Source organism: Chrysochloris asiatica, unplaced genomic scaffold (genome assembly GCF_000296735.1).
Source record: "Chrysochloris asiatica unplaced genomic scaffold, ChrAsi1.0 scaffold00111, whole genome shotgun sequence".
NCBI classification, from domain to species: domain Eukaryota; kingdom Metazoa; phylum Chordata; class Mammalia; order Afrosoricida; family Chrysochloridae; genus Chrysochloris; species Chrysochloris asiatica.
Window position 1 is genome coordinate 4,613,119 of NW_006408629.1, and position 21,144 is coordinate 4,634,262.

Consider the following 21,144-nt stretch of genomic DNA (forward strand, 5'->3'; position numbering starts at 1 on the left):
AAAAAATTCAAGCCTTGACTTTCGTTATTGAAAGATTCTCTGGGCAAATTATTGAATGATGCAGAAAGCATCAAGAGAAGATGAAAGGAATACACAGTCACTGTACCAAAAAGAAATGGTTAATGTTCAACCATTTCAAGAGGTAGCATATGATCAAGAGCCATGATACTAAGGGAGGAAATCCAAGGGGCATTGACTGAATTATTAGCAAAGAACAAGGCACCAGGAATTGATGGAATCAAATTTGAAATCTTTCAAGAAGGTGAGGGGGCAGAGGAGACACTCACACATCTATGCCACGAAATTTGGAAGACAACTATGTGGCTGACTGATTGGAAGAGATCCATACTTGTGCCCATTCCAAAGAGAGGTGACCCAACGGAATACGGAAATCATCGGACAATCTCTATGGTATTTCATGCGAGTAAAATTTTGCTACAGGTAATACAGAAATGGCTACAATCATACATTGACAAAGAACTTCCAGAGGTTCATGCCGGATTCAGAAGCGGCCATGGAGCGAGGGATATCATTGCTGATGTCCGATGGATCTTGGCTGAAGGCAGAGAATAGCAGAAAGATGTTTACCTGTGCTTTATTGACTACACAAAGCCTTTCGATTGTATAGATCATGACAAGCTATGGACAACATTGCAAAGTATGAGTATTCCAGAACACTTAATTGTACACATGAGGAATCTGTACATGGACCAAGAGGCAGTTGTTCGAACAGAACATGGGAACACTGAATGGTTTAAAATTAAGAAAGGTGTGTGACAGGGTTGTATTCTTTAACCATACTTATTTAACCTGTATGCTGAGCAAATCATCCGAGAAGCTGGGTTCTATGAAGAAACACAATGCAAGGATCAATTAAAAAGGATTACTACTAGGATTCCAGTTCATACATGCGAGAGTTTATTCCAAACAAGTATGTTTAAACGTGTTTCTGTGATCAGTGGATGTCTACAGATAAGTTCTCTCAGTAATGCACTTGTCTTAGTCTTGTGAGGGAGAATTCAACAACAACAACAAAAAGATACTTTTTATACTATGGAGAGAAATTATTTTGAGATCATGGCTAATGTCAAGTTTTTAACAAACTCAGTTGTATATCTTCCCAAATCAATTCTTAAAAGGATCAAGTGTTTTAAGGAGAAGACCTCAAAGACAGGGAATACTGCTTCAACAAATGAAGAAACTATTACTGGAGTCCAAAAACTAGTCGAAAAATACTATGTAATTACTGCTGATGTGAGAGTACTGAAGTTGGGATCTTGCACAGTTCACCAGTTTCAATTTTAAGCAAACATCTTGGTATCAGCAAGCTGATCTCACCATTAGACTTTTAAGTCAGATCAAAAATTTCATAAACAAATTGTAACCAGGGACAAGTCTTGGATTTGCCAATAAGATCAAGAGCAAAGTCCAAAACAGTGGCTTCCAAAGGGATTTGATGGGCCAGTTAAATTCAAGACAAAGAGATCGGCTCAGAAGTTCATGGCAACTGTTTTTGGGGATCCCAAAGAGGTAACTTTGATTGACAGATTTTCTTAAAGGCAGGGAACCACCATGGGGGCTTATTAAGAAGTTTCAAGAAAACTGAAAAGTACATTGATGAGTCCAGGAAAGGAGCACCAAGGATTTTTTTTTCCCCATCACAATTCACCTGCTCATTCTTCAATGGTAGCAAGGGCTGTACATGAATTTTGTTGGGAAACCTTTACCCCATTCACCCTACAGTCCTGATCTTGACCTTCCAGATTTCCTTTTGTTCCCAAAACTCTAAGAACATTCAAAGGGAGCACGATATGAATTCCTTAAGGATGACAAAACTGCTATTTTGAAGAGCGATGAATTCTTCAAAGAAAGGTTAGAGAGATGGAAATATCGCCTTCATAATAGAACAGACTTAGATGGAGTAGATGTTGAGAAACAATAGCTTCACATTTTGGTGTTTTTTTTTAAAATAAAGGTTTTCTAGAACTTTGTAGCAATACAGTTTTTGTCTTACCCTCATATAACAGGTTAAGATCACTCAGCCATTTTGCTCTTTCCTAAGAAAATTGCTTCTGCAATATGTTCCAATAAAAAGTAGTGCAAATTATTTGCCTTACCAATAAAAATGAAATTTCTAATAGAGAGTTTAAATAACAAAATTTCTCTGGCTAATGGAACTAACTTATTTAACAGAGTAATCATAAAATACTAAACACTCACCTTTTTTGCTTTTTTTTTTCATTTCCTAGATTAAATTTTATGATTTTGCTATACAAAATGAAAGCAGTAGCACTGAGAAATTACTGAGTCAAAATTTTTTTAATTGTTTACATAGATAGGATTGACCATCTCAAAACACTTTTCCTTTTCAAAGCTGACACATAGCTTTAACTTTGTTAATGTATCATTGCAAAGTCTTCTTATACAATCTCTTTTTATTTTCCCCCTCTAAAGTGAACACAACAGATTGTCTTATATGGGCTCTAATGAAAAAGCAATACCATGTATTAATTTTATATAAGTTATCCTCCACTCTGCAGATTCCTTGGTGGGGAAGAACATGTCTGAATTTCACCATATAATGCCACAGGCAAAAAGTGAAAGAAATTAAACAAATACATCCTGGAGGGAAAGAAACTGCCTGCAGCAGCAAATGACCTAGTACATACCTCTCTATACAGGTTTTGATACTATAATTTGTTAATTTCTGAGGAAAAAGGTAATCACCAATAGTTGAGGTTTGTTCTAATAAAGGTATTTAACTTCTGTAAGTTTCTGATCACAAATAACACACACTGTTCAAAAGAATAGTACATTTTAAAATTACTACAATACCAAGTCAATTTCCATAGAAAGCTCAACGAAAAGAAATTATTTTGCTATCAGAAAATGCAAACTAAGAAGTATATTAAAATTAACATAAGTTAAAAAAATATTCTTGGCAGAAGTTTCTCTGGAAGAAATGGTCTCTTAAATATTTCCAAGAACAAATCATTATAAGAAAAGATAATTTTATTCAAATGTATGAATAAGCAAGTACTCATTTCCCAAAAGAATTGAGAGTCTTTCAAATAATGTTTTGCATTGTTTTGTTTTTAAATCACCATTACTGAGTTAGCAATTTGGAACTTTAACACATAGATTTTTGCATGCATGCAGACATGTATGTTTGGGCATATGTCATAGTGATAAAGATATATTTCAAAAACATTCTTCACGAAGTAATAAATTGATTCTTATCAGTGGACTCATTTCATATTGTATATTCAAGCTGCATCACAGAGAAATATGTAAATATATATACATACAACTGCGTATCTTATATGTGTTCTTTACTTAGGTTTCTAATCTATACATGAAATCATTAACGGTATCAACTTAAAAGAGTAGCTTTAAAAGAGCACAACTCAAATCACACTACTAAAAGTGGAAAAACAGAATAAGTATAGCAAAAACAATAGTCTTCATTTATCAGAAGGAATAACAAGGTTGAACTGCCTAGTTATTTCCCAAATTTTTAAAGCTTTTCTTGAGAAATATTATCTAATTTACCATTAACATTGTGCTACTGAAGAAATAAAAGGGCAAAGGAGAGCAGCTTACAAATATTACTTTCCCTAGTGGTGTTAAGACAATATTTCATGGTGTATTCTTGATTTATAAAATAATACATTGTGAAGTAACATCTTTATTCAGAATTAAATTATAGCAAGTATGTTCACTACAACTTCAATAAAAATCAATCATGTGCTATGTGCTATGCCTTTACTACATGGCATTCCTAACCTAATATGGCTTTTAAATCCTATTTGTTGTTGTTATGTGCCATGGAGTCGGTTCCGACTCATAGTGACCCTGTACAGGGTTTCCGAGGCTGTAAATCTTTATGGGAGCAGAAAGCCTCATCTTTCTACCACGGAACGGCTGGTAGTTTTGAACTGCCGACCTTGAGGTTCACAGTCCTATTCATAACCACTAATAAAATTAAATGTGACTCTGAAACTTTTATCAGTTTATTTTTTAATTAAGGAATGCATATCTAACATACTGCTAATCACAACTAGTCTTCTTCCAAATGCTTCAAGCTTCATGAGACATACTTATACTGGTATATCCATTTCATAAAGCATCATCTCCTTTTCAGTAGTGATATAAACACAAAATAAGAACACACATGCTAACAGTGTTATTATCTGAAAGCATACTTATAAGTATGGGGTTACTGATTACGCTTGCATTCAGATTAAATTAGTAAATTCATCCAATTTAAAGTAGACAAATACACAATTTTAAATATAGCTATATTTCTCACACATACCACTATAACTTTAACCATTTTTTTTTTTATGTCCAGGAAATAATAGACAATGAATCCTAGGTAACTATTTGTTACTATTCAGAATTACTGTGTTTTTATGGAATTGCAAACAATATATATATATTTTTTCATATTAAACCTATAATTCATTATTAGGCAATAGAGTCCTGGTTTGGTGCTGTAGGATAAACACTGGTTTACAAAGAAGTTTCAATCACAAGGTCAGAGGTTCCAACTCACCAGCCGCTCTTCCGAAAATCTATATGGGGTTGCTATGAGTTGGAAATGACATAAAAGCACTTAACAACAACAACAACAGTGCTTCTAATACACATTAAATCAGGCAATTTATATATAGGAATAAATATTTTAAAACATTACTCATTTAAAATTTCTAAATTTGACATATGACTTATTTAGAAATTTAACAGTTAAATAGGGTCATCAACATATACTAGAAATATGAAATGCTTGTAAATAACTCCTAGAGAAGCTAATACTTTTTATCCTTAATTTGCATTGATTTTTAAAAAATATTGCATTTTACTTCTTACATAAACATAATACATTTAATATAAAATGTATTGATTTAAACTAGTAGTACAAGCTACACATCTATAAACAAATGAACTATTTCCATATACTATCACAGCTGTTTCAATGAAAATTTTAGACTATTAAAAAACAAAAACAAAAAAATGGCATTTTCCCCATTTCAGTTCCTGTTCCTAAATTAAAATAACTTTGTTGTTGTTGCTGTAATGTGCCGTGGAGTCGGTTCCGACTCATAGTGACCCTACACAGGGTTTCCAAGGCTGTAAATCTTTACAGGAGCAGAACGCCTCATCTTTCTCCCGCAGAACCGCTGGTAGTTTCAAACTGCTGACCTTGCGGCTCACAGCCCAATTCGTAACCACTACACTACTTAGGGAACAAATTTAAAAATAGCAGTAGTTGAGTTTCCAAACCATGTTCAAGAAAAAAGTATAAAAGCAAGAAAAGGGAAAAAAAAAAGCAGAAGTAAGAAATACAAGCCTATCCTATCTCTGTAATTGTTTCTTTTTAAATCCAGGTTACTCAAGAATCATCAACTAATTATTTCACTTTATTGATGCCATTTTTCTCTAAGGAAGTTATTTTAAAAGTTTAATTCCTGAGCAAGCCATGGCTTCTCAAATCTTTGGAAGTATCCAGAGGAGTGATTATAACTGCAGGTGTTACCTTCTACCCAGAGAATCTCACCATGCATAATCTTATATACTCCCTCATTCCCAAAACAGCTTTGATTCAGCAATTCAGACTGCATCAGCTATATTAAAGGAAGAACCACAGAAAGGGGATCAGTAGTTAAAGCAAAAGCAAAAAAACCAAGCAAACAAAACAAAACTAGATCATGGATCTAGTAGCACAAAGCTCAAGAGTAAAGCAGATTTGAAAAAGATATCACAGTGACTCAAAAAAGAACGACATGACAGAAATTAAATAAGATTTTTATGTTCGCCTTCTATGCATTGAAAGTCATCTCAACTTCCATTGAAATTCTGATCATATACAAACCCCAAGGCTTTTGACATACTTTCAAAAATCCACACCCTCTCTTTCTCTTTCTAAGTCTCCAGAGTCACATCTTAGGTAGCCAAGTAAAAACAGAAGAATTCAAATATGCATGCAATTGAGAAGTAGAAAGACCTTAATATAAACTAACATCTAATATTCATCATGTAAAAATGATATCTCATTGTTCTAAAATCCAGTATTTTTGCTTTTATACTTAATGAAAAGGCTTATGTCTGCTTTAAACATTATTTGAAATCAAGTACAGGAATCTATATTATGCATAAGACCCTTGGTAATATTTTTCATGAGGCTATGTTGAGAATAATACCTGACTATAGAAAGAGCTTATATATATGCTTGATTAGTTCAAGGTTCCTTTATTAATCAGTACTAGTGAACAATCCATATGCAAAGAGCTGTAACAGAATGGCTTATTTCCATCTATCTCAGAAACAGTGACCAAAATTTCAGAATGTAATTGGATTTTCAAAACTGAAAGTAGTTTTTCCCCTCAATTCAGTCATGACAGGGCCAGAAGGTAATGATATATCTGCCATGATGCAACAAGCAGACCTGTCTTCTGTCAAGAGTTGAAATCATAAAGGAATAAGCTGTCGTTAACAACCTCTCTCCAAACACTAGAGCTGTCATCTCATTGTTTTCTTTTGCTGGCATGGGGGCTGGTGTGGGCTCATAAACCTTGTCAGTTCAGTAATGTGCTAAGCTTTTAACCTTTTCTGGAATTCTTGACTTCAATAATCTTTTATGAAGTCTATTATGTAACAGCTTGTATTTTCTTTTAATTAATTTGTATTTTCTCTCTAGGTTTACTTTTAAATTTTGGAATTAGGGCTCTTGGTTCCAACCTACACAGTTTAGTATACCACATTTCAAGTAAGGGGGAAAAAACATTAAATTTTTTTTTTAGTATAAATTTATCTTTTCTAAATTCAGCTACTTTTTTAGGGAAAAAAAAAACAAGAATGCATTCAAAGCAGTTGCTTGCAGTTTTCTATTAAAGCACTTACTAAATATTAAACTCTTCTATAAATGCTTAAGTCATAACTATAATACTAATATAGCATATTTCTTTCAAGTTAAAAATTATAAATATTACAGATATATTAGCTATAAGTAATGCCTTCTCAGGGTAAAAAAAAATTAAAGAAAAGAACAATTGAAAATAAGAAGTAAAACAAGGCATCTATTGTACTATTTTAAATTTCTGAGAATGTCTATGCATGCTTAAGTGGATGTGTGTGTGTGTGTAGGTGTATGTATTTATAACTATACTTTTCAAACAATCTTTTTCCTGTGTATTCATCTGATAACTCTTAGCTATCAATACATATGAAACAGAACACACATATACTTCATTCTTTTTAACAATGACATGGTCTACTATGATATGAATATTCCATTATTTAATCAGTCTCCTACTGATGTGCATTCAGGTGGCTAGGAGATTTTGTGCTATTACAAATGGCAGTGATGAATACCTTTGTACATAAACTTTGAGCTCTGCTCTAGTATAAATCCCTATAAATGGAACTTAGGGCCAAAGGTTATTATGCATATTAAATTTGTGGAGAAATTACTAAACTTCCATCTAAAAACACTGCTCCAACTGAAAATCTCACTACTATCTGAAGTTAGTTTTATCAAGCAACATTTTTTTCAATTTATTATATGCTTATCTAATATATCTGAGTCAGAACCGACCCAATGGTACCTAATAGCAACATCTAATATGTTGAAAATTATACTTTGTTTTAATAAACATTTAATTTTTATACTTCCAATTACTATCAAAATATCATTAAAGCTTATGCCATTTGAAAAAAAAAAAATATATATATATAAAACATCTTAGTAATAATCAAACTTTTGAAGTCACTGAGTCTTGAAACATGCACTTAGTACCACATTTTATATTCTATATTCTTCTTGTACTATATAAATATTAAGTAAATTTTCCTAATCTAGTAGATAGCATTTCTACTGTTAAAAATAATAACAAATAAAAACAGTGATAAACACAGCAACTCACTAGAATCTGATTAAAATTTCCATGTTGACAAATTTTTCAAGTGCTTACGTGGAAATAACATGATCTTATTTAGTTGAAAGACTAGGAACTGAGGACCATAGTTAAGAAGGTGTTACCAAACCGCTTGTTATTCAAATTACTGGAAAGTATCTGACCTTATTCTAGACAACCATTTATAATAGCTCCATGTATAGCTTCACAAATGAGTCTATGAAAAAAAAAGGGAGAAGATCCAACATGCATTAAGAGAAGAGAAACTAGAGTCGATAGCCAGAATAGAAAAATTAAGCCATAACTATTAAAGGCAAGGAAATTATTTACAAATTTTGAAATAAACTTTCAAAGTATCAAACTCATATCAGAGTCAAGTAACAACTTATGAATTATTTTATTTAACCTCATTATAATCATAACAATTTCTATCAAAAACCCTAAAATATTCCAGTGTGACCAATATTTTTACATTAGAAGGTTAGCTCCTTGTTATATAGGTATTAATTTCATATTATTTGTTGTATAGTGACTAAATTTTATTGGAACAACCACATAGAATACTATACCGAAAAATTAATGCCACACTAAATTTTTATAATTATTTTCCTACCTTCCACTAATTATACAAAAATATTTGTAACAAATACTAAAAGTTCAGAATGTTGTTGTTGTTAAGTATCATCAAGTAGGTTCCGACCCATAGCAACCCAGTATAGGGTTTCCAAGGAGTGGCTGGTGAGCTTGAACTCCCGACGCTGCATTTCAAACTGACTCTGCAGTCCAGCGCGTTAGCCCACAGTGCCACACCAGGATGGTATTAACCATTTAGGACAAAAAGAGTGGGAAAGGGCACATAGGATGGATACAGATGACAACCAATTTTTAGAAAACTGTAAACTAAGAGAGGACTAGCATTAAACAATTCCAAAAGGAATGAATAGCTAGCAGTAAGCGAATTCACCCACACAAACCTAAACTCAGAAATTGGGGTACCAGGAACCAAGCAAAGTAGTAGTATTTGAAGCTAAAAACAGGAGAATTAGTTACAAGTACAGATAAGGGACAGCTCGGTACTACTGTAGGTGAAGCACTAGACTGCAAGGTTGGTTTGAACCATAAGGTCAGAGGTTCAAACTCACCAGTCAATCCTTGAAAACCCTACACAGGGTCACTGTGGGTCTGAAGTGATCAGTGGCACTTAACAACAACAAGATACCCTACTACCACCCAAAAGAAAACACAGACCAAAGGTAGATTACAATATTACACTCTGTAGTGAGGCCTATTAGAAAGATCTTTCCAATGGAGAAATTTATCCAGAGATGAATTGAATTATGGGACATTAGGCTGAGGAAGAGGAAAAGAGAGACACTGAGTTCAGATCAGCTGTCTAAGCAGAAATCTAAATACTAAATTAAAAAGCAAACAGTAAAATTTACTTTTATTGCTTATGAGGCAATTCCGATGCATGATGAACCCATGTGTGCAGAGTAAAATCCGTGGAGTTTCCAGAAACAGATGTTGTTGTTGTTGTGTGCCATGGAGTCAGTTCCAACTCATAGTGACCCTATACAGGGTTTCCGAGGCTGTAAACCTTTATAGGAGCAGAACGCCTCATCTTTCTCCTGTGGAATAGCTGGTAGTTTCGAACTGCTGACCTTGCGGTTCGCAGCCCAATTCGTAACCATTACGCTATCAGAAGCAGATACGCAGGCCTTTCTCTTGAGGCACCTTTGGATGAGTTTGAACCACTGCAGTGCACTAAATTACTTGGTTATGGCTCTCCTAACCATAGTCTTTGTAACTCCCACAAAACGACTAGATGGGACCATGCAAATAGGGAGTATGGGGCCCTACAGTTGGGATTTTGCCATCTCACTGGATTTAAAATAAGCCATCTCAAAAGTGGACAGTGGAAGATCTCATTACCATCAAGAAAGAAGAGCCAGGAGAAAAGCTCATCTTTTGGACCTTGAGATCTCTGCCTGCTGAACCTCCATTCAGGAGCAGAGCTGTGATAGTAGAGAAGTGGTGAAGAATCAGCAGCAGCATCAAGAATAGGAGGCAGAATAGCAGGCTTCCCAGCCCATGGAGTGAGGAAAGCTGAGAGTATTCAAGCAGGAGGCTAGCATGCATCATGGCCCTTAATAGCTCTAGACACTCAATCAGGGGAGCTAGGTTTGCAGACCTACAGAGCTAGAGTCAAGTAACTTTGGGCTGGGGCTTATGGAGGAGTGGGGTGTGCTTCGAGCATTTATCAGCAGTGTTAGAAGAGCTTTTTAACATCCTTTTTACAACCACTTGCACAACCTTTCAGCAAGCAGTCAAGCGATAACCATCTTGTGCCACCAAGGGACTCCTGGAATGTAAGTAAAAATTCAGTTGGAGGATTAAAAGGCAAAGTAGGCAGCTACCAGGAACAAGAAAAAAAAAACAACAGAAAATATAAAACAATTAGAACTCCAATCCAGAACTCCAAAATCAAATGACAAGTGTTTTAAGAAAAACAAAGATAAAGAAACAAGACAAAAAAAATTTCTAAGAATAGAGGATCATAGTATACAGATTGAAAAGAACCACAAAGTGGCCAAAAAAATCAATCAAAAAGGACCCACATCGAGACACAGAAAATGTCTTAATAGCTATATGGTTCACATTTCTTAACACCATAGAAGAGAAGAAGCTTCCAGTGAGGGGCAAAAAAGGATTAAGGTATTAAACCTTTAACTAAAACATTAGATGCTAGAAAACAAAGCCCCAAATTTCTGAAGGAAAATTATTTTCAACCTGGAATTTTACACTTAGTTCAATTATTAAAACAAAGTAAGCAAGTGTAATAAAGGCATTTTTCAGAAATGCAAGGTTTCAAGTAATATATTAACTCTTCTTTGATGGGTCCATTAAACAAGAGCATACAGCAGGAAAGAAGAGGTCATTAGATCCAATAGGTCATTAAATCCAAGAACTCATAAGAGAGTCTATGGGAAATCTTGGTATGAAAGACAGGGAAGCCGACTTCAAAACTGACCAGTTGAGATTGAAACAGTATATAGGATTCCAAAAGTGAGTCCTCCAAAAGTAGAACATGAAACTATTAAATTATCTGATGGGCCTGACCAGGTAGAAAATATCCGAGAGGCCAATACATATCTGAATTAACAATTATTACACAGAAAATTGAAAAACTAGTAAATTACTAAATCCATGAAAAACAGACAAATTGCACCACAGGAGCAATTCTCCAAAAAAGCTAAACCTAAAATTGCCATATGTCAGCAATTCCATTCCTACATATAAACCCAAAAGAAATGAAAACAAGTACTCTATAACAAATATGGCACACTGCATATCACTCACAATAGGTAAAATGTAGAAACACCCAAATGTTCACCAAGATGAGAATAGTTAAATTGTGGTGCTTATACAATGGAATAATTGTTGTTGTTAAGTGCCATCAAGTTGTTGCCAGCTCATAATGGTCCTGTATGGAGTTTCTGGAGTCCTGTTATGGCACTGTAAGATAAGCATTGAACTGCTATCCAAAGGTCAGTGGTTCAAATGCCTTGCTGCTCCCTAGGAACCCTATACAAGGTCTCAGTGACTCAGAAATGACTCAACAGCACTTAATATAAACAATATGGTTTATAAGGAGCATCTGATGGGTTTGAACTGCCAACCTTGCAGTTAATAGTCCAGTGCTTATCCTACAGTGCCACACCAGAATTCCAATGGAGTATTAGTCAGTCAGTAAGTATTGAAGCATGGTAAACATGGATGAACCTCCAGAAACTGATTCTTTTTATACATAATATCCAGAATAGGTAAATTTATAGAAACAAACAAACAAACAAACAAAACAGACTGTTGGCTGTCGGGAGTTTGAAGAGGAACAGAAATAGTGGGAAATGAAAATGCTTTGAACTACATAGAAATGGAGGTCGCACAACATTGTAAATGTACTAAATGCCACTGAATTGTTCACTTGAAAATGATTGATTTTGTTATTTAAGTTTCTCCTTTATTAACAAAAAATGTATAACTGTATCACTTTGATGTTCTGTACTTTTATTTTAGTATGTTTGACAGTTCACTTATTTTCATTTGTCATGCTCATGATACGCCACACTTTTTCAACAATATGGTTCATGTCTTTAAACTCAAAAATACATCAACCAAAAACATTAGATCTTACTCGATTCTCCATGCTTCCTTATATCCCTACTGTATTTTCTTCTAATGTCTCTGTGATATCTTCTGGGTATTTCCTCAACTCTAGTTTTCAATGTATGAATTCTCTCTTCAACTATGTATAATAATTGCATGAACTTACTCTTCTTTGTTATGAATCATTTCCTCATGTAATTTGTAGTTTCTATAAATTCATCTTCAATAAGGATTTGTCCTGAGTTATACAATGTTGCAAGGTTGACATCTTTATGCTTGTTTTATGCTTGCTTCTAAACAAGTGTATTAGAAGTTTCATCATTCCAGAAATCAATTTTAAATTAATTTACTTTACTTGAAATTTGTATAATGGCTTATACAAATTAACTGCAAGTGCAAATTCACTATGAATTAGTATCTGGGGCTTCTATTCATGCCCCCAAGAAAGGCAGTTAATGTACCTCATCTAGTACCTCTGGCTCTGGTAGCGTAGTGGTTACGAATCGGGCTGTGAACCTTAAGATCAGCAGTACAAAACTACCAGCTGTTCCACAGGAGAAAGATGAGGCTTTCTGCTCCCGTAAAGATTTACAGCCTGGGAAACCCTGTACAGGGTCACTATGAGTTGGAACTGACTCCACGGCACATAACAACAGCCACAACAGTACCTCTGGCAGAGACCTGGAATGGCACTTGACAGCACTTAAAAACAACAACAAAGTACCTCTGCAAAATAAACAAACACAACAAAACAAAACGCTTCCTATTGTCACCTCTGGGTCAGTCAGCTAAGAGAGTTTTCTGTTATTGTTCTTAGTCCCCAACTCAGGAAGATCTCATGCACAATGGAACTAAATGCTACTTGACCCTAAACCACTCCCATGGTCTGCTGTAGCCAGAACTGCTGTGATCCATAGAGTTTTTGCTGGCTAATTTTCAGAATAAGGAAAACCGTAGAATAATTGATGCTTCTGAGTTATGGTGTTGGAGGCAAATACTGAAATTGCCACGGGCTGCAAAAGAACCAACAAATCTGCGTTGGAAGACGTGCAGCCAGAGTGCTCCTTGGAAGCCAGGATGGCCAAACTTCATCTCTCATACTTCAGACATATTGTCAGAAGGGACCAGGCGCCGGAGAAGGATCTCATGTTTGGTAAGGTGGAGGGTCAGAGAAAAAGAGGAAAACCCCCAACAAGATGGACTGGCAAAATGGCAGCATCAATGGGCTAAATAAAGCATGGCAACAATTGTGAGGTTGGCCCAGGACAGGGCAGTGTTTCATTCTGTTGTGCATATAGGGTCATTATGACTTAGTACCGAATAGATGGCACCTAACAACAATTTTCAGAAATAAATTATCTTTCTTGCTTTTCTAGTTTCTCTTTCACTAAAAAGAAGCACCTTCCAGGGTTCTAGTTATATCAGAGTCAGAACGTCAGCTCCTATCTCTCAGGCCCAAACACTGCAACCTTGACATTATATGCTTTAGGGCTTGTAGATCAAACTCTCCAACTTTAAGTTTCTCTTATACTTAGGCATTTGAGGATACCATTTCTGCCTCTGGAAATCAATTAAGCGTTTAATATTTTTGTTGTAGTTATAGTTTATCATTCTAATGTGTGTTTCGTGAAGAGGAAAGTGTATACTAATTAGGTAGTCCAGCAATGTTACTAAAACCCAAGTTGTAAAATCACCTTAAGAAAAATGAGTATTAATTTTTTAAACTCAGACATAATGACATAAAAACTATACTCAAAGGTACTATTACTGGAACAGCAGATTTTTATGAGCAGTATGTTGTTGTTCTTAACTGACATCGAGTCAATTCTGAGTCACAGTGACCCTTTACAGGGTTTCCAAGGATTGGTTGGTTGGTTTGAACCAACCAACCTTGTGATTAGCAGTCTAGTACTTATCATCCTACAGCAAAACATCAGTACTCCTACGAGTAATATAGCTATGAGAAATAGGGGAGAAATGTAGTTTTAGTGAAGATATCAATCAGATTACTCATGACATTTTTTTTAATTGATCAATTTAAGCCATTTTGGGTCAGAATCATTCAAAAATAGTCTTTTGAACGTACTCTCTTCATAGTCTTAACTTTTACTTTTCCACTGATTTTATCATAACCCATCTTTTAGAACTTCTCAATCTTTGTCTCACTAAATATAATTACCATTAAGTTCTACATTATCCATTTTATACGTGGTATCTGAAAGCATAAATAAACCTTCATTGAATCCAAAGAATATTGTCGACACCAGTGGTTCTTAATTTGCTTCCAGGACTAGCAGTATCAGCATTACCTAGGAAGTGGTCAGAATGGAAATTCTCTCGTTCCAAATCTGGAGATGGGGCAGGGCAAGTTCTTCTTGTGTGCATTCTGATGTACACAAAAGTTTAACTAGACTACTGACTCCCAGACTGCTCTCCATAAGTCTTTTCAACAGGGCATCTCAATGAGTCCAGGACCAGGCTGGGGTCAGTAAGGTGCCTAGAGTACACACTTTGGAGGCACTCACTCTGGGCACTGTACAAGTAAAATAACACACTTCTGCAGGTGAGCATTTTCTAAATTTTACATCCTTGTCCCAGCTGTGCAGTTAGTAATTAAGTGACTTAATTTAAGTTCCACCCACTTTACTCATGGAGTCCTGGGGTGGCATTGTAAGAAGCACAGGACTGATAACTGAAAGGTTGGCAATTTAAACCCATGAGCTGCTCTTCAGAAACTCTATACCAGGTCACTATGAGTTGGCACTGACTCGATGACACATAACAGCAGCTTGACAACTTTACCTGCTCTTGGGGTGTTGCTGAAAGATAGGCAATGAACTGCTTAACCGTGAGGCCAGTGGTTCAAACCCACAAGCTGCTCCTCGGAAATCCTATACAGGGTCTCTATGAGTCAGAACTGACTCGACAGCCCTTGGTATACTGACAACAACACATGGTATACGATTTCTTACTCTAAGTGATAGGTAACAAAGACTGTTAAACATGAAAAATATTAACTATATCATCCTCAGAATCACTTGTGGAGCTTTATTGGATATGCGCTATTATTCCAAAATTAAACTTTAATACATTTGTGCTAATAACATGCTGAAGTATCAGTATGCATGGACTGGAATATCTGTGCTTTTCAAACTGTGATCTATGGAGCACTTTGGGTTCTCAAGAGAAACCTCAGGGCTGTTGTAGGTGTGGTTTCAACTCCTACACCAGCTTCAATCAAAGTCACTACAGAGATTTAAACCGAGTACACTCAAAAGACAAGATTCTACTGTTAGGGGATAAAAAAACAAAACAAAACAAAAAACCTAACCTTGCAATTATAGCATTGCTACTATATGAACTCCATTTTAGGACCTTCACTTTTAAACCAAAAAATCTCACCACACCAGAACTCTGCAAAGCATATAACAGATATATCATTAACAGCACAAGTAGAGATGATACTGTCCAGCCTGAAATATTACAATTTTCTCTAGCAGTGATATGAAAACTGACAGACCATGAAATATAAAGCAGTGGTCTTGAGTCTTCTGAAAACCTTCCTTTAAATACAACTTTAGAAAAAAGTCCAAATAAATAAAAACCAAAGTAAAACTAATCTCACTAAAAACTAAGGATCAGGCAGCTGTTTTCTCCTCAGTAGTCTGCTTGTGCTTACTCACCAAATATTAACCCAACATACTCAAACACAAAGCAGCTCTTAAAGAACTGACCAAGAAAATAATGGTGACAAGGTAGAGCCAAAAGGGTGAAATCATTGTATCTGGATTTAAAAGAGGTATCTTGGGTTTAAATGTCCACTCTATAAAAAGTTATCTCAAAAAAGTTTATATTCATTGAAAGAAAAAGAGAATGAAGTACATAAACTAAAATTTTCAAGTACACAAAAGAGTTCAGTAATCAGTTGTGTGGTTTTTTTTTTCTTCAAGAACTCATCAGTTGCCAGGATTGAGATAATCAAGAAAAAAATAAAGTTAGAGAAAAGCTGTTATCCCCAAAACACCATTATTATTTATAAAAACAAAAGGAGTGACTGACAAACTTCCTCTCTTGTACGGAATATTAACAGATAGTTTCCTCAAAGCAAAATGTTTGTCACAGCTGCCCATGTACTCATTCTTTGACTTCATAAACTTTACCCAACAATTAAACATTCTATAATGTTAGGTGATCTAACAGCAGGGACAATGCAATTATATGAAATATTTCTCAAGTCAGTCACATGCTGTAAATAATCTGATTTTCTTCAGTTATATTCCAACTCTTTATTCTCTGAACTCGATCACATTTCACATGTAACATTTTACTTAAGATACACAGACAGCATTTGTTCTAACCCAGAAAGAAAGTTCACTTCACTATCCATAATCTGAAATAGGAAACAATTTAAAAATAAAATATTTAGAGTGAGATACTTGAGTCTAAATTTCAAGTCTACTGAAAATGCAGTACTGAAGGTTGCAACCAAGTCAAAAGTAATAACTTTATGGACTCTGCACATCCTCAAAGACTGTAAAGTATACGATTAACCTAAGAAATTCTACTTGCAGCATTTGAAGGATCAAAAAAATCTATTAACAAAGATATTCAGAAGAGCTGATCCTTGATACAATTTCAGTTAAGAATAGAGAACAAAGATAGTGTCTTTGTCTTTTTTTTTTGCAGCCAACAGTATATCAAAGATTTCCTTTACAATTTTAACTATAAAAATGTTATACACTAGCTCTTATGAAATATATGCACAAACATATATTCCTGAGTATCTATCTTTACTTTAAAAAATATTAGAATCCAAAATACTCATTTCAAAGATATTACCTAAATCTTTGCACTTTCAAGATACCACTTTTTCTTTGTAACTAAAAGATAATGCAGAATAATCTTTCACACAAGTAAAACAAATAATAATTTAAAGATAAGCTTATGTTTAGGATATACTTCTTCAAGATACATGACAACACTAATTTATAACATATAATAAAACACAGTAATAAAATGCAAAAATAAAATTGCACTTACATCCATAGCTCTCTTAATAAAAGGTATCTGCGTGCCACTGTCCAGATCTTCATTTATAATAAGCCTTCTAGCCCACTGACCTGCCCTGACAACACCACTACCATGAATTAAAACCATCAGTTTCTGTGGATTTGTCAAAGCATCCTCACTCATAAAGATAAAACTCTTTGGTTCACTCTCAGTAGCATCTACCTGTAATTAAAAACAAAAAGTAAATAATAAAACAATGTTTTCTGATCAGGCACAGACATAACAGTGAACTATAAAGTGGTTATTACAGAATTGCAAGCATTAAAAATATCTTTCAGTATAAATTTAATATATTCATTATAAATTAATAATATATTCGGTTCTGGCAGTAACTTAAACATAAAAATCTGAAGAAGAACATTAGAAGTATATGTCTCCCTATTTAATATTGTACTAAGACTCTGTATAAGACTATATATAAGAACAACTAAATTTTAAGTGCTTCCTAAGGGTTACTGTGTTAAACAATTTAAAAACTGATCTCCTTTAATCGCATGACTACCACTAACACAGGTACAACTGCTATACCTATTTTATAGTTGAAGAAATTGAGGCTTAGCGAACTTAATACGTTGCCCATGACCATACATCTATTAAGTCTATAATTCTAACAGAGAAGTTTATTTTAACTATGTTACAAAATAGAAAAATGTAACTAGAAGACAGCTCCCTGGGGAAGCCATATATTTAGCATAAACACTACTGAACTTTTAAAAGTTGAGAGGGTGTTGTATTGAAATTTTAAAATCATCTACTCTTCTATGTAAATGGACTTTCAAATTTAATACAGAGGGTGAACACAAGTTTATTAACCATTAATTTCCAACGCATTATTCATATAGTCCGATAACCTTACTTTATGCACTAGTTTATTCAGGAGATGAAAAATATTTAACCAACTTGTTTGTCCTTTTTATGTAAATTTTCAATTGGATGACATAAGATTTATATGTGAAAGAATCAAAAGATGGTGAGGAAGAATAACTTGCCAGCCTTTTATGACATGTGGTAGTTGAGTGGTATTCAGTATCAGCAATGACCAGTTACTAGGAATGGAAGCCTCTATGTAGTAACCACTGAGCCAGAGCCAGAAGCTGAAGAGTTGTATACCCTAGTGCCCTGTTCCCTCTCCCCAAAACGAAAAAATCAACCCCACTGCCAAGGGGTAGATTCCAATTCATAGCGACCCTGCAGGGCAGAGTAGAACTGCAACATAGGGTTTCACAGACTATTAATCTTTACAAAAGTAGACAGCTTCACTTTATTCCATCAGAGCAGCTAATAGGTTTGAATTGCAGATCTTTAAATTAGCAGGCCAAAGCCTAACCCAAAGCACCAGCAGGGTTCCTCATCACCCATCACAATCCTCCCCCAAGCATTGTATTTCAATGGCTATTTATGTCAGTAACTGCATACATTCATGCAATTATCAAAATAGTAAATACTTGAAAACTCCAGATACCAAACAATGTCCTAGAGTGTAAATGTTCCCAGTTACTATGCCTGAAAGAGACAAGAAATAAAATGTCTCTATTTCTGAACTATCACATTGGTTTCAGTAATAGATACTAAGCCATTTGTGTAAAGCGAGAAAAAAAACGCAATAATTTCAATAAGAACAGGAAGGTCATAGAGATGGGGAAAAAATGTATCACTTTCTCTTCTGTGCATGCCCACTGTATTTAAAATTACAAACCCCTACCTAAGAACTCCTTATTCCTCTGCCTGCTTCATTTTTCTCTACAACAGATATCACCATCTAACATGTTGTATGTTTTACTTTATTTGTTTCTATATCTGTTTGTTCACCATCTGTTCCCTCCACTAGAATAGGTCCAGGAAAGACAGAAATTTTACTGTTTAGTATCTAGCTACCTCCTGAGTACAAAGAAAAGTGCCGGCAGGCATGTTGTAGGCACACACAGTGAATAAGTAAAGGTCTGAATCAAGTGTAGAAAAAGGAATCTTATCAAATATCACCAGTGACTTCTTTCAGATAACAGGAATTTAATTAAATAATGCATCCTTTTAATAGTTATACTACTTACCTGGTTCAGAAAGCTTATGCGGAAGAGTAAAGAAATACATAATAATAAAGCACTTTAAAAGAATCAAACAATGCTAAGAATTAAAGAAATAACTAAGTTTATGTAGAGAGGTATCAAACATAACAGTTACATCAGTTTCCATTGCATGAGATGCCCCAAGAAAGAAAATGATGATTACAAGGAATATGGATGAAGTGAAAGAAGACGAGAAACAGATAAAAGACAGAAGAAAATTTAACTTGAGAATAAAAATTTCTTTTATCTAAACATACGCTAACAGAAGTGTCACTCTGTTTAAAAGGCTAAAAAAAAAGGAAAAATTAAAAATCAAAGCTGCCAGGGTATAATAAAAAGAGGCCACGGAGGTTTGCTGTCATACAATTACTAAAAAGAACATCTAAATTTGCACAAGTGAAAGTGTCGCTGTATTACAGTTAATAAGACCTTAGTGAATCCTGCAATGTTTATTAAGGAAATGAAAAATCTTAAAAATTCATTATCTTAATGGGAAAATTTTTCTGACTATAGACTTTCCACTAGGTGCTGATCCCTGCTTTTTCTATTTCAATTCTGTTCTTGCTACCAAGAAACTGAGTCTGTTTTTTAAGCAATGGAATGTTGCCACATTGGATTCCAAAGTAATCACTTTTAAAAAATGAAATAGAGTACTATCTATGGAAGATAACAATGTGTTTTGTAACCTTATAAGACTGCTAAAGAGTGGCACTGTGGACTAATGCGCTGGAATGCAAGGTTGGTTTGAACCACAAGGTCAGCGGTTCAAGCTCACCAGCCACTCCTTGGAAACCCTATAAAAGGTCACTATTAGTCGGAATCAACTCCACAGCATGTAATAAAAACAACAACAAAGAGTCCTGGTATGTTGCTGTGGGTTAATGAACTGCAAGTTTGGTTTGAACCTCAAGGTTGGCAGTTAAAGCTCACCAGCCGCTCCACAGAAACTCTATACATGGTCGCTATGGGTCAGAACTGTCTAACAACAACAACAACGTTTACATGAGCTACAAATTAAGGTGGTGGTGGTTGTGTGCCATAGTCAGTTCCGACTCACAGCAACCCTGTATAGCATTTGCAAAGCTGTAAATCTTTACAGGAGTAGAAAGCCTCATTTTTCTCCAGTGCAACAGCTGGTAGATTTGAATTGCTGACCTTGCCATTTGCAGTCCAACTTGTAACCCACTATGCTATTAAGACTCCTTACAAATTAAGGCAACTATGAAAAAATGAAGTTGACTTTGAAAATCACAGGCCACCAGATTATTTAAAAATCTAGACAAAACAATAATAGCAATGAAAATTCAAATGATTTAAAGGGTAAGAGCAGTATTTGAGCTGATGCTAGTCATGGGCTAATTTTTGCCTCAATTTAACACAGAATTCTGGTCCTGTACTTCCAAACTAGAACTTACTTTGATAAAGTTGGTGCTAATTCTAAAAAGATAAAATATCTATTTGAACAAAATAATTTTTCTTCACTAACCTAATTAAGTTGGGAAATGGTTGCTTCAAGTCGATATATCTTCAAACAGTGGTAATTCATTGAACTGAGCTTTCACTAAGGAATGCACAGAAAGGTCACTCCGGTGCACAACCTCGCTATATTGATAAATCAGCATCAAATGCCAATTGGTCAGTGAAACTACACCAAACAAGGTAAATCACTTAACAATTCACTTGGGCATGTATAACAGATTGTGACATTTCATCTAACACTATGCAATACACTGAAGGAAAAATTGTAGTCAAGTTGCTAAACTAGTTAATTCACTGTATCCTACATACAACTGTGAGATACTACAACTGAGAATATTCCAGGTCTGTATAGGTGGTAGGAGCTCTGGTAGCGTAGCAGTTACGAAATGGGCTGCGAACCGCAAGGTTAGCTGTTCGAAACTATCAGCTGTTCCACGGGAGACAGATGA

General features: G+C 34.8%; 1 protein-coding gene across 1 annotated transcript in view; it reads right to left on the reverse strand.

The window, feature by feature from the left end:
* FAM172A (family with sequence similarity 172, member A) overlaps positions 1-21,144 on the reverse strand; it is a 623,240-nt gene that overhangs the window by 507,928 nt on the left and 94,168 nt on the right. The window contains exon 4 of the mRNA XM_006867893.1: positions 17,124-17,315. Within this exon, the coding sequence (XP_006867955.1) occupies positions 17,124-17,315 (192 nt within the window). The remainder of the gene's footprint in view (positions 1-17,123; positions 17,316-21,144) is intronic.